The following is a 13957-nucleotide window of genomic DNA, read 5'->3' as shown; positions in this document are numbered from 1 at the left end:
GACATGAATCATATACAAATGTGCCGGAAGCGGACCTATGAGAACCAGACGGTTCCTGTTGGTAACCAAAACGGACTGAAATCTCACATTAACACACCGTTTGGGTGCCTGGATGAACTAACGCAGTTGTGCTGCAACAATTTCAATTACTGGTCGCTGATATACATTAACAAACCTGGTAGCGGTATGGAAATCTGGGGCTGCCAAGACTCAATATTCCACCACTGCTGTGTGCGCATAAAACCCGAAAAAAAACTCACGCCTCCCAATGACCAAGTACGGAGTGCTAGCCAAATAAAGACGAATTGATACGTTTCGACATGTAATCTTTAAGAAGGCTGGCTACGAAAACCCGCTCAAGGGGAAGACACTCACCATCGCATTGCTTACTCAAAGTACAGATCTTTACTCGGGCTTGAACTACCATACTTTCACTCCAGCTGTCTTATCGGTGCAAATAGTATCCAACCAGGTTAAAACGCGGTTATTCGGCAGTAATTCGATCTGGCCCAACTGCATGCACTAAAAGTCAGACTTTTTTCACAGGAAAAGATGGTAAGGATTTTCAGGAAGAATACAGATTCAGCAGTCACGGCCATTTAAGCTTCAAAGAGAAAGAAGAGCTGATGACCGCGTCTTGAGCCAACTGCATCGTATTGGAAACCAACCACCTAGAGGATTCCTTAACTAGTAAGATAATCACACTGATCAACTTCAGATGATAGTGTGCTCCAGTGTGGAGTAATCCGGCGTGATATCGAGGAACTCACCTTTCCGAAAGCCAACTTGGATCGACTAGAAACTGAGTGGTTCGAAAAACGGTAGTGACGGCGCGCCTCCTGGCTAAGGCGAACCGGTCCTAGTAAAACTAAAAAACTCCAGCGAATTTTTCTCGTGCATTCATTTATTGCTGTGCACAGTGGTCGGTCTGAGAGCGGAAGGCAGAAGTCTAGTTTCGTAAATTAATCGGGGCATGCATACACGTCCAAACAGGACGTGATATACAGAAAAGAAAATTTCAAATAATACGAAATGTATACATGTTTACAGATGATAGATCAACACAGAGGTTAGTTGGACTATGAAGAGGCAGTCACCAGTTTGCCATTCACTTTAGTGCAAGTACACTGATTGGTTGGATGACTGGTTCGAAGGACCTGCATAGACGTAACGATGTTGGAAACCTGGAAGGGAAGCTTAGGTCTAGTCTGCTATGTTGCAGTTAACAAGGTGAGACCGTCGTCTAGTGTCGAATGAAGGAAGGTAGTCACTTACCGAACTTCTGCGTCCATATCGTAGCTGTCTGCGCTGATCCAAAGGATCAACTGCCTATGAAACCACAAAAGCGATACAAATCCTGAAAATAGATCAAAGCGACGAACTTTGATCCAACAAGACTTGCATAATCATTGAAATTTGGAAATCGATGTCGCTGTATCTCAGACACATCCAAAGACCATGGGATTCAGTAGTATAGAATTGCTATCGAACATGGTCAAGTTTGTAAGCAGTACCACGACTGGCCTGGGGACTGCAGTGTCCCAGAGTGGCGAGTGGAAAACATCCTACTTTCTGGGATACAGTTGTTACTAGTGAAACCGCCTATAGTTGGACGTTTCAAGATTTCAGGACTCGTAATACGGTCCAAAAGAAAGTCAATCCCACGTTGAAACTGACGGCTATAGAAGGGGCGAAGACAAGGAAACAACTTAGTGGAAAGCTTAACTTGTAGTTGTGCATAGGGTATGGGTACAGTCAATTTCCTCTAAACAAATATATACATTAACAAGCAGAAGCATGAGTTGCAGGTTTGCTGGGGATGGTATATTCACAACCTGTGTACTATATATTCAAATATTACTCGTATTACAATTTCAGATCGAAATCAGACAATTAACTCGATAGTTGCAGCGTTCCGAACAGTCTTACTCGGGTGAAAACGGTTTCGATTCTAAAACGACCTGTATATGTAACGCACTACCAGAACGGACACGGAATTCATCATTCACTGACACGAAAGTCTATTACAAGCCCGTTTACATTGGAGAGAGCAAACTAGTGTTTCAGGACATCACGCCGTGCTTCAGCTAATTTGCGTAGGATTCAGATCTCATACGGTCACACTTCCCCTGCTAGTAAAAACTGTTGTCACACCCCAACAAACGAACGCCCAAACCACCACATCCAGTGGCTCACATAAATAAGCTCCACAAGCCATCAGAACAATCGGAGTATATTGGAAGTTGTGTTATGGCGTCACAGAACCAACGGCCACACATACCAGGAATGCAGAGTTGTATTACATACCGACTTAGCACATTCTCCACAGTACGTACAATGACCTAAGGGGAAACCCACAATGAACAAACGCCACAATTAACACACATTCGGTGAAAAGACAAGTTCGATTGGAAACGCTGGTTGGACGAGGCTCGTGGAACCCAAGTTGGAAGTAACAGAACATCGTAAAATTTCAAAGGACGCAAAGTGAACCAACAACATCCACGGTAGTCGTGGCAATTTCGATGGTAAGGAGCACTACTCACATACAGTCAGTCATTTATCCTGGCACGTTGGTTATGGAATACACGCTGATAGGTAAATGCGTTAGGGATGGGAGGGTAAGCAGTAGATAGGGAGCATATGAAATAGAGAACAACAGAGAACGCACTTGAGTGGTGGAGGGGATGGGTAAAATGAGGCTTAAAGACATAACAAACAATACTTCAAACCTTGCTTAGTCGGCCAGCAACATTGTGAATCCAACTGCAGCTGAGGGCAGGAAGCAGACCACCAATATCATCATCATCAAGCAGAAGACTGTTTAAAACACGCACATGATTCTGAGGGGTTCTCGAATTCGCACTTCATACAGACAAACAGCTAAAGCAGAAAGTCCCAAAAAAGGAAATAAATCCGTTATAATTTGATGCACCCGGACAGTGATAAGATACTACACGGATACAGAAAAGTACTAAGCAGTAACATGCAAAGATCTTTCATTTAACGTTCTTCAAAATAAAGTCGCAGGCTTGAAGTCGTCTAGCAGCGAGGCACTTTCATTAGGGAGACTATATTAACTAAGAAGGCATACCGAAAACGGCTAGCAGGCGGGTAGGGAACAAGAGTGGAGGTGCTAAATTGTCGTCGCAGGGATTTCGAAACAGAGACCCAACTAGCGGCTACTTTGCTTCTGTAGTGCAAGTTCGTTAATGAACTAGTCTGTCTCGGAGCCCGGGAGTTGTGACGGTTACTTAGGTAGAGCTACCGTGCCTATAGGCTACCTTTAGAAGATAGCAATAAAATTGTGGATACAAGGAAGGAAGATAAAGCTGTGCCGAGCCATGGAACGTTACCGAGACAAGAGGAGGCCGTTGGGTAGAGCGGAAGTGATTATCTTGTCCCATAGTTGATCGTACGATGAGTAGTACAACGCAGAAAAATGCGGCGAAAATTTCCCAACTAAACTCACACGTCATGAATGCGAATACTGCTGCTTCACGTCAACGTAGACCGTTAATGAGTGTTGCAACATGGATATCAACTAGCTAAAATGTCAGGATTGAAAATGAAATGAGAAAAAACGCCATGTGATACACTGGGAATAGCCGGTGGTCATTACTATGACACTTAAAATTGCTTTCCTCCGACCGACCTAAAAATATCGCCTTGTGGTGGTGGTCGAGCTTTTGCGCTGCAATAATCTTGCGATCTAAAGTGACTGGAACTCCGTTCCTGAGAGTTTAACCATGTCAAGGAGATCCACGCTGAGCAACCCGGCGAAGAACAGCAAGTCTCCGTAGTGCGAGAAACCATATTACGAGGTGGCATGGAGGTAAAGTCGTACTGCGTGTGAGGGCAGTCAGGCGTTTCCCCCAAGCGATAAGCACATCCATATTTATGGAAACAGTGATGCTGCCTTCCTCCAATGAAGGACAGGTTAGAAAAGGTTGGCCCTAAAACCCAAAAAGTCCTGAATGTTGCCCACGATCACGGGTTCATTAATCAACACGATCGAAATACTTTTAAAACCAGAGTATGGTGCCGGTCAAAAAGCATCTGCTATGAGCAGCCATACCAGGAGAGAGTTAGCAATATCTTACTCACTGAGTCCTCGGACCAGCATGGACCCCAGCAACCAAATGAGTCTAACTATTGAGTCACTCGCTCCGGAGATAGTCCCTTATGAAAAACCGCCGCCTTGTGGGTTGGAGTTTTGAGTGACAGGTCAAGCTGGGGTACCTCAACCAAACGTCCTTGTTCGGCTTGGGCAACTGGGAAGTGTCGTCCGCCCTTGCAGCTCTTCGCTCCCCTGTCCTTCACACCCGTCGAATGAAACAATGATACCAACCAATGTGCCAGTCACTTACCCAGTGTTCCATGTCTAAACTATCGTCCTCAAGAGATCTGACCGGCGTTGCAGGCTCCAAAGTCTGTACTATAATTCACATTGGGCAACAGGTATCTTGCTGAAACCTTGGTTTCCCTCTCTGTCGATATGTACAGTGTAAGAAACACACACAAGACCCCACCTGGTTGCGCACCTCAAGCCACTTAGGACGAGCTCAAATAGTCCACATGTCACTCATGGATCAGGTGATCCTGATGCAAGGGCTCGTGGTATTTACGACGTGGGGGTTGAACTCAGCTCCAAGGCCGAAAACGCTCTGCGGTTGTCTGACTCACTTAAGATCAATGAAAGGTAGTGGTAAATGGTGTTCGTCGTACTGCAGTTCAGACTGAGAACGACAGGTTGAGAGCTGAAACGACTGCTACGGTTAGCGAGAAGGACGGAGATAGTCCGGTCGACAACTGCCATCTCCCTGGATGGGAACCCTGGGACTCAACTCACACTCGCAGAAATGACCCGACCGCAGAATCGGTGGCGCTCGTGCACTAAAGCTATCGCTTTCAATGCGCAGTTACCCAGTTCCCGAACCAAGTGAGCATGTCAGCGTCTCCAATGCTTGGCTGAATGCCCCATACACTCCCACTTTCCGGTGATCCAAACTGTGACAGCCGGAATCACTATACCCATGGTACACGACCCATAGCTGATAAATTGACAGATTAACTGTAGGAAATTTCTGAATGAAAGTCATACGCAGCGAAATCCCGCGGTTTTCGATCTAAGCCCCTGGAAGATCTGAAGAGACCAGACAATGAACAACCGCCTCGCTGTCACTATCCTGTACTTAGGATGATGGACCAACCAAACAACCACCTTGATCAGAAATCAGTTCAGGTTAGCAGCGTGGTAAAACACACAACCACTGATGCAATGATTATGTCGACTCATTCGGTGACGGAACGCTTGTGACCAGATTAGTGAGCTCACCATACGTCACTTGAGTTAGCAACATTCTCGTCAATAGCACAAGCTTGACAAGTTTGAACAACTTGGGTTGTGCATGCTGAACTGTGGTCCAGCACCACCTCAAATATACAATACCGTTTTCGCCCTTATTGGGATTAATCAAAGGGACAGTTCCCGGGTTTCCATTAACATTTTATTAGTTGAAGCACACCCAGAATGTGATTCAACTGGGATTCCGTCAAGTCCTGTCGTGTCACGTTGTTCCCCTCCGAATAAGTCAAAAGAAATAGCACTTTTCACCCTTGACGATAACCCAGCAACGGCAACACATCACTAAACGACCTGAGCTTGTAGCTCATTTCTAATTGTAATTATAGTCATGTGAAACCGACCTTCAATCGTGAGAATATAAGCTCCCCGAAGGTGTATTCATCTCATGCTTATATACTTTCGCAACCGATGAGATAATGAGACAAACTCTAAAAGCTAATCAAAATCCTGATGTTTAACGGCTGGCAACAAAAACCTTGTAGATCTGGAATGTGCAGACGATAATTTTCTCGTTTTCAAAGATGGCGCAAGTTTCTGAACAAAGTGACCAAAATCATCCCATCCTTTGGCATGCGCTTTGCACGCACAAAGTGTAAGGTCAGGCTTCGGGGCATGCAGTCACTGAATACACTACTTACAATCCAAGGAAAAGCATTCGAAGTTATACTAATTCCAATTGTAGTATCAACGCCTTCGCTGACCTTTGATAATTAAAGACAAAGCAGCATATCCAGTAATCTCAAAGGATATGTGTTTCAGGCTGCAATACGGACTGTTTTGCTGTATAATTGAGCAGCAGCTTCCGGGAACAGGCGAACAGAGAAAACGGCTGCCTCAGAACCGTAGCCTGTGTAGGCTGGTCTCAGCGAATTCGCAGCGAGTCAGTTAGAAAACGAGTGTTTGTTCGTGTTACCAGGACTTCAGTCAAATAATATAGCAAGCACCGGAAGTCAACGTGGTTTAGTCATACATTACGAATGCCGAACCACCATTCACCGAAAAGAGTGCTGTTTTTCGTGCCCAATTTGGAGTGGTGCAAGAAGAGTTGCTAACCTTTGACATGGTGGAGGAAAATGGAATCGAATACGAAATGTATGGATCCTGTTGATGCTGCCCGCCTTCCAGGATGAGGCCACGTGATCTCCTGTATGCATGGTTGGAGACTTCAAGATCGATGTCAACTTCAATCGATGTCAGTGGCGATCCTGTTGTCAGTTTTTGTTCAGATTGTTTGAATGAGTGTCTGGAGATATAGATACCTCGGGATGACTGTCATAGGCTCGCATTAAGTCCCTTTCTTATCCACTTTCATCTTTTTCTTCCAAAAGGGCTTTCAAATAGACAATTGTTGCACAACAGCAAAGCACCAGTATTCGAATGCTGATGCTATGCTGTCGATGATGGTAGTGTTCTTGGTCTCCATCGAGCAGAAGCACAAAACTATCTTTAAGCAAATCGCGCCTGAGTATAATTCCCACATCTCACATATCAAAACTATCTTTAAGCAAATCGCGCCTGAGTGAGTATAATTCCCCCATCTCACATACCGCAAGCCGACGCGCGAAGACCACTAAAATGCCCCAGGGCGAAAAGTGTAATATGGAGATTTGCTTTAGTTTTGGGGTCCAACACCAAGCTGGGGTGTCCCAGCGAGACCAGGAAGTGAAGCAAACCATGGCGCAATTAGTCCATCGCTGATGTTTATACTTTTTGGGATTTTGTTCATAGCCACACCACTCTCGTTTGAACGCCATGTTCCTATGGCGCAATTAGTCCATCGCTGATGTTTATACTTTTTGGGATTTTGTTCATAGCCACACCACTCTCGTTTGAACGGCCATGTTCCTGTTCTGGCGTAATTATTCCGGTAAGTCCACACCAAAGGGAAGCATTGGACTCGAGTTTCGCTCTTATTAGAGCTCATCAGCAGTGCATATCCAATGGCCGTGCCGGGATTTGAACCCCGGACATCTGACATGCGAGGCGAGCGTGTAACCACTACTCAACCAACGCACGTTGGACGCATCTGAATTATCACGTCTGAACAGGCGTGGGATTGTACTCACTACTGCAGTCGGAACAGTACTCCTGTCCTGTTGCAACCAGAATTCGGACAGAATAGAGGTATTGTTCACATGGGTAAAATGAATACGAATATCTCACCTTGTTGGCAGTTAGGGTAAGTAGAAACAGCTACTTAATGACGGCTTTGACCCAAGGGAGGTATTAAGTACCGACTATCATCATTAACACCATAAAGGACAACTACTGGGTAACTGACGTACAGCCATGTCAAATCACATGAATAAAGCCGTGTAACGTAAAGAAAAAAACGGGACAGGGAAGTGGACCTAAGACTAGCCCACTAAAGACGTCCGACATGCTTACAACTCTAGCATTCACTGGGACAATATGAATAGAAAATGACAGGAAGAATGCCACCAACATCGGTTAGTCCCCATATACTTGTGCCCCAAGCCAAGGTAATTCGGGCCCGATCCTCAAAGGCAAACAGCACCGACAGCGCAAGTTTTCCTAAAATCCTTCAGTTCGAGCACCACACAACATTCCGTCCATCAATCCAAGTTAGGCGTGGGAAACAACACTTCTCGGCAGACGGAAAATCGGCGCATGACCGTCAACTTAGCCTACAGTACTGGATGTATTTCTTCAGTGAAGTACCGTCTGATTCGTTTTCTGACCATCCCATTGCGAATTCGCTGTCAGATATGGTTCCAAGACCAGTTATCAAAATCCTGACGATGCTTTAGATACTCCACCCGAAGCGATTTAGTCTCGCAGCCACATAACGCTGCAACTCGCAACATAGTCCAAAACATGCGTATTGAAAGTGGTGTACCTTTTTGAGGCTACAAGTAGCGCAAACTGGCAAAAGCAATTCCAGCTTGGGAACAGTACATTCAGTTCGTCTGCCACACCACCGACAGTGCCAATGCAACCTCCAAGATACGTATTGTTCCACAACTTCCAGGGTAACTCTGAAATACATGTTCAGACTGTAAGTCGAGGACATGACTTTGTGCTTTGTAGGTGGAAACATGTGCCGAATGAACGGATGGTCATTTTATCTGGTATTGGTTGCACCTCCCGCCCCTTTTCAGGATTGATAATAATATTGTCTGCATATTCCAAGACAACAAGGTTCCCGATCGAAGAGTCTAACACCGGATTTCGGGAGACGTACCAGCGCTTGCTTCATCACCTCATTAGTAGTGAGCCGCCGCCGTCGTTCAGCTGTAGCACCGTTTGGGTAACTAGCTGCCATGCCAACGAAAGGCACAAGTGCGAGGGTATCGCCAGGTTGCCCAAGCAGACAGGAACAGTCGAGGTGCAGAGGTCGAGTTCGAACCACGGACCTTCCCTAACCAGAGCTATCTCGAGTAGACAAAACTGGAGAGAGTAAAATTCTTGCCGGACACAAATGTTTGGAGAGCCCCCCATACAATTTAACGCACCCACAAATATGTGAATACGGAGAGCATACGATATTCGCGAACTCCTGAGGCATACTCTATGGGATAAACTTGTTGAAAAGAACGAACCGGTCGAAAGAACCGAACATTCTTCAATTCAGAAACACAGTGGAAGCATTAGGAACATCGGTGGACATACGAAAATTAGGCGAGGCCGAAAAACCCGAGCGAAGACAGGCAGTCAATTACGAAGTAGCTTCAACTGAACTGTAAACCATGTACCGGAGTATAACGTTTCAAAGATAAATGCAGAACATCGTCATCGACAGCAAGATATCATTCTCCAACCCTGACGCTTCGCTGCCGTACTGTGTGCAGTTAATGGTTGTACGTGGATTGGGATGCTTCAAGGGCACCCACACCGAGACAGGAAGACGATTAGGGTCCTCAACCAAAGTCTTCGGCTGAAAAGCTGATTGCAAGGGAAACGCAAACGCACTACCATTTTTATAGAACAAGTCACCTAACATGCTCCAACCCCTAACCTGGAGGACCGGGAAACTGTGTTCGTCAGACTTCTAACCATTGACTAACCTGGCAATGAGAGACTGCAAGTGTCACACGGATACCCCCTATATAGATCAGTGGGTCGCGGAATTACACAAACCGTAACACCACGGTAAGGTTCAGGCTTTTCGTGACAGATGCAGAACAGGAGAGTTTCAGCGACGCGTTGGGGGTTCGAATGCTGAATTGTTTTTTGTGAATTTTGGCAGAGTGGGAGGGGAGCAATGGAGACAGTAGCCTCCATGCAGAAATGCCACTGACCGTGTGGAAGAGCCATCTCACAGGGACACTGCCTATTCGGTAAACACGTTCCCGGACCCTCAGAGGGGACCGTAGTTACCAACGCGAGCGAGCTAATCGACAAGGCCTTTCAGACTTTGCTACCAGCTCCTGGAATAACCGTCCCGGGGTCATGTTCATCCGATACATTGCTGGGTGAAAACGGTTGTGCAAGGCCAATGATTATCTGGCATATGGAGTCCATGGCTTAACAAACGCAGCTTATGGAGTGCGACCAGCTGCACTATCGATGGAAGGCCATCCTTCCTGAAAACCAGCTGGCGTAATTCTAGTATACCCAAAAGAGCAGTGTAATGTTTCGGATGCACGAATGGTCAAACAGGTTACTAGGTATGCAAGCGCAAGACACCCACTGAGCGAGTTCAGTCTACAGCGGCAGTTGCTCCAGTACTGCGAAGTGGTTTGATGCAAGGTGCTGTTGGTTGCGCTGTCACCGTGGCCACTCATCCATTATGCGCATCGAGTCTGCATTCACATTCAGTGGGCCGAGTTGCCAAGACGGCCAGGTTTCATATCCGTTCCAAAAAAACGGAATCGTTTTCACACGGTGGGGATGAGGAAAGAGGCCTCCGTGAAGCAGAGCTTCCGAAACGCGATGTGGTTGAACTAGTGCAACCCACATAGTTTGCACCAGCTTCCATCAGAAATTATCGACAGACCAAGTCCAACAGATAAGTGGCTCACAAATGAACATGGAGGCGAGTTTTCACGGGATTTTCCATTAGCGACCCCGCGATCCTATATAAATGGAACCAGGCAGTATTTTCTGAAATGCGAACACTGCCGTGGTTAAGCGGTGATGCAATCTAATGTTTAGATCACAATACAAACGAAAGGGTCGACTCACAAGCATCACTAAATTCGATGGCCGGCTAGCGAATAAGGTCTGCCATAAGGCTGTTGATATGGTGCTCCGGGAGATCCATGGTGTGCTGGCATCATATTGACTCCACCCTGGTAGCCAGACATGGGCATGTTCCCGCCACGCATCGAAGGTCCATAATTGCGCATGTTCATTGGCTCGTGAGCTGGAGGATACGCCCAGCCTACGAATCATTGCGTGAGAAATGACACTTACCCCAAGGATTCGGTGGCATGTGCATATGCATGGGCGGCTGCATTGGGGGCATAGGGCGGGGAGGCTGCTGTGGCAGCTTTGGAACTGCTGACCCGATCGTTACTTCACAATCATCGATCCTCTGCTTCTTTCCAACAAGTGTAGCAGCTACTTCTGCATCCTCGAATGTCACGAATGCGAAGGACCGGAAAGGTTTGGGTACAAATACATCGACGACCTGCAAGATGAAAAAACTTAAAAGGTGCAACTAACTTTTCCAAACTCTGAGAAGTAATCCCGCAGGACGTCTGGAGTTATGCTCTCGGATAAACCACCGACATGAACCTTTCGACTGACTTCTTGCTTGTCACCCTCAAGCTGCAAGAATCAGTAAACAGAGCGGCTATTACTTTGGACATAGGGACACGGACGTCACACCATCGTCCATCAATGTAGTGTCGTTCTGCAAGACACGCTGGCTGGGACTCGTAAGCACCGAATCTAATGAAACCGTATCCCTTACTTTGTTGACTACCTGGATGTCTTTTAACCTGACGGAGTGAAACAACGTTCCCGACCTACTTGAACCATGACTAGTTCGCCGTACTTTGAAAAATATTCACGCAGAGTGGTCTCATCTGTCTTCCAAGCCAAGTTGAGAACAATAAGATCGGTGCATTTCCTGCCTTCCACCTTCTTTGACTTAGCGGACTGAGAATCCTGGTCTTCCTCTACCTTACGTTTTTTATCAGCTAAAAAGCGAAAGTTAACACTGACATACACCTACCTTTTGGAAACGCACAAATATATGAATGAACCCAACCTTCTTCAGGGGCGTAGAGTCTGCCTTCATTCAATCGTACGCCGCGGAAGCATCCCGAGTCGGTAGCGAGATACTTTAGACCCGTCGCCTTGGGAAAAACCGAATTTAAGGTCGTGAGGAGTACAGTGCCATCAGCCTCCATCGGCACTTCAATAGGGCTCTCATCTTCATCCTCACTCACACGAATGTACTGCACGCCAGACATGTGCTCCGACATATTGGAAAGCCAAGGCGTCCTTGAAAAATCCAAGGCCGTTGAGAATACTTCAAGAGGCTTACACACAAGCAGGAAGGGGTTAATTAAACGCACAACGATCCTATCCGCAAAACCCTTAGGAATGGAGTGAAACGTTTTGCACCAGAATTTTGTATTTTGTTGTTTATTTTATCTCAATCTACGCCTCCTCAATCTACGGATATATTTTTGCAGCTGACCAAATTTCATTGTCCAATGAAGCAACCGTACCTCTGGCGGAAGAGACTGGTGGAATAATTTCCCAGCATTTCTGAGAACCGGAGATGCCCAAATGTGGCTTAAAAGTTTGCACTGGTACTCAGAACCTAAACGCCCAATGGCTTTAGTCCATTAGAGACGTCCTAGCTTTCGAAAATTCAATTCAATTCTATTGGGCGAATATGAGCGCTGCAGAAAGCCGAGGGAAAGCAGACGAGGTTCTGATACGACCACGAGTTTTCAGAGCGCATATAAGAAGATGTAGAAGGAAAGTGATTCCACCCATCTATCGCGCTTTTACCCACTAGCACCAAAAGTTCCAGTCGTTTCAGTGTGTATGTACTGGAGGAAGCCTAACTTCTAAGGCTGACACTTTCCCTAGTTTGCCGGGCGATAGGCGAAAAACGGAGAAGCAGCCTTCTCTCGTTCATTAGTCTTGGTTTGAATGACGGGCATAACATGAAGGGAACACAGTTTAACGAACGCAGTTCCAAAAAATACTGGGCATTTTATGCAAGTCCTCGCGCTGGTAAGCTTACTGTCTTGCGCTGAGAACTTAAAGAGTAGTGCTACACCCTTTTTTGCTCATGCCCTTCAGGTGGACGGCATCCGCTAAACGACAAGAACTAAAACGATGCGTGAAACTTGGGCAAAGGCCTCTGTCGTGCGTAACAATCCGTGAGTCCGTGATTCCACCATTCGGAATAACAAGTGCCCAGCCCAGTGCAAGTACGGTACAGCGTCGACGGGAGTGGTATAAAAGATATTCAAATATATCCAGAGATGTAGCCCAACTTATGTTTTTCGACCACCGATCTCACTTTTAGGACATATTAGAATACATTTTACAACGCTCTTTCAACCCACATCTATTGGACGCAAGCAGCAAGCGTGTTAACCTGCCCTGGTAAATGAGACAGTTGATGTTGTTTAGTGGTGAACTATTTTCCGCTTACACGCAAAAGCAGGCTGAAAAATATTCCACATATAACGAGTGCTCTGATGAAAATACCATGTACGTTTTCTTGTCTTGAATATGAATGCCTATGAAGAATGCATTTTCTACCGTCGAATCGCGCGAGAAGAGCAATGAACTCCCACATCCTGCCATCTCCAGTAAGTGAGCCTCACTTGTAATTCAATTTAGAACACAATCTGAATGGTCGGTGCGTGTGCTGACTCAGGATTTTTTAACAGCTTGGCATCGAAACCATTCCGACTCACTTTGAACGTCATAACTTTGACCAGTTAAACCCACTACGATTAAAGACATCGGACGAGATTTAAGTATAGCTCCTTATAACTGCGAAGTTTGTGTTAATTTGTTTATTGCAGTATTTACGTCATTATTTTCATCCACTTCTTGCTCGCTTTAACATCACCATTCTTCGTGAGCCTTGATGTAAATGAGAAGTACAACCTGATGTTAATATAGTATGCACCAGAGTACTTGAGGCTGCCGAAAAATGAAACTTTATTTTCCGAAATACGGCCTGGTATAAAGAAAATTATAGCTAATTTCCACTATTAATGCATGTACTTAGGTACTTGGGTATTACACGCTCACAAGGTAGCTATCCAACTTACGTTCTGGTAAACCTAAGGTTCCATGGAATGCGACAATCAAACTTGGCTTACTGGTTGGCCAAGTGTGCTGGCATCGGTGCACGTGAATGTTTGTGTCCACTGGATAATTGCGTGGCTGCAAATGTGTCTATACTAAGCCACAAGCCCATAAGCACGACGGCCAGAAGCGAGTACCAACCATGAAAATGAACAGCAGACGAAGGCGAGAAAGCTGGCACCTAATAAAAGAAGGCCAAATTCGCGAACTTCTGTGCGCACGGAACGATCGAAATGGAATTTCGTTTATCCATCGTGCAAATTCGTGGAAAACTTTTTCGTTTTTCAAGCTATTCACAGAGTACACACGAGTAATTGTTGAATTTTATTA

At 45.8% G+C, this 13957-nt stretch overlaps 1 protein-coding gene across 1 annotated transcript; it reads right to left on the bottom strand.

Annotated features, from left to right (window-relative positions):
• Positions 1–10527: 10527 nt before the first annotated feature.
• Positions 10528–11766, bottom strand: T265_13252 (hypothetical protein; the record flags this gene model as incomplete). The annotated part of the gene is made up of 6 exons (XM_009167953.1): positions 10528–10715; positions 10748–10964; positions 11000–11104; positions 11137–11277; positions 11309–11478; positions 11514–11766. Coding segments are annotated over 6 exons (1074 nt in total), but the record flags the coding sequence as incomplete, so codon positions are not given.
• Between the last annotated feature and the right edge of the window lie 2191 nt (positions 11767–13957).

This window comes from Opisthorchis viverrini (assembly GCF_000715545.1).
Source record: "Opisthorchis viverrini unplaced genomic scaffold opera_v5_49, whole genome shotgun sequence".
Lineage (NCBI taxonomy): Eukaryota > Metazoa > Platyhelminthes > Trematoda > Opisthorchiida > Opisthorchiidae > Opisthorchis > Opisthorchis viverrini.
This window is presented reverse-complemented; position numbering and strand designations above follow the sequence as displayed.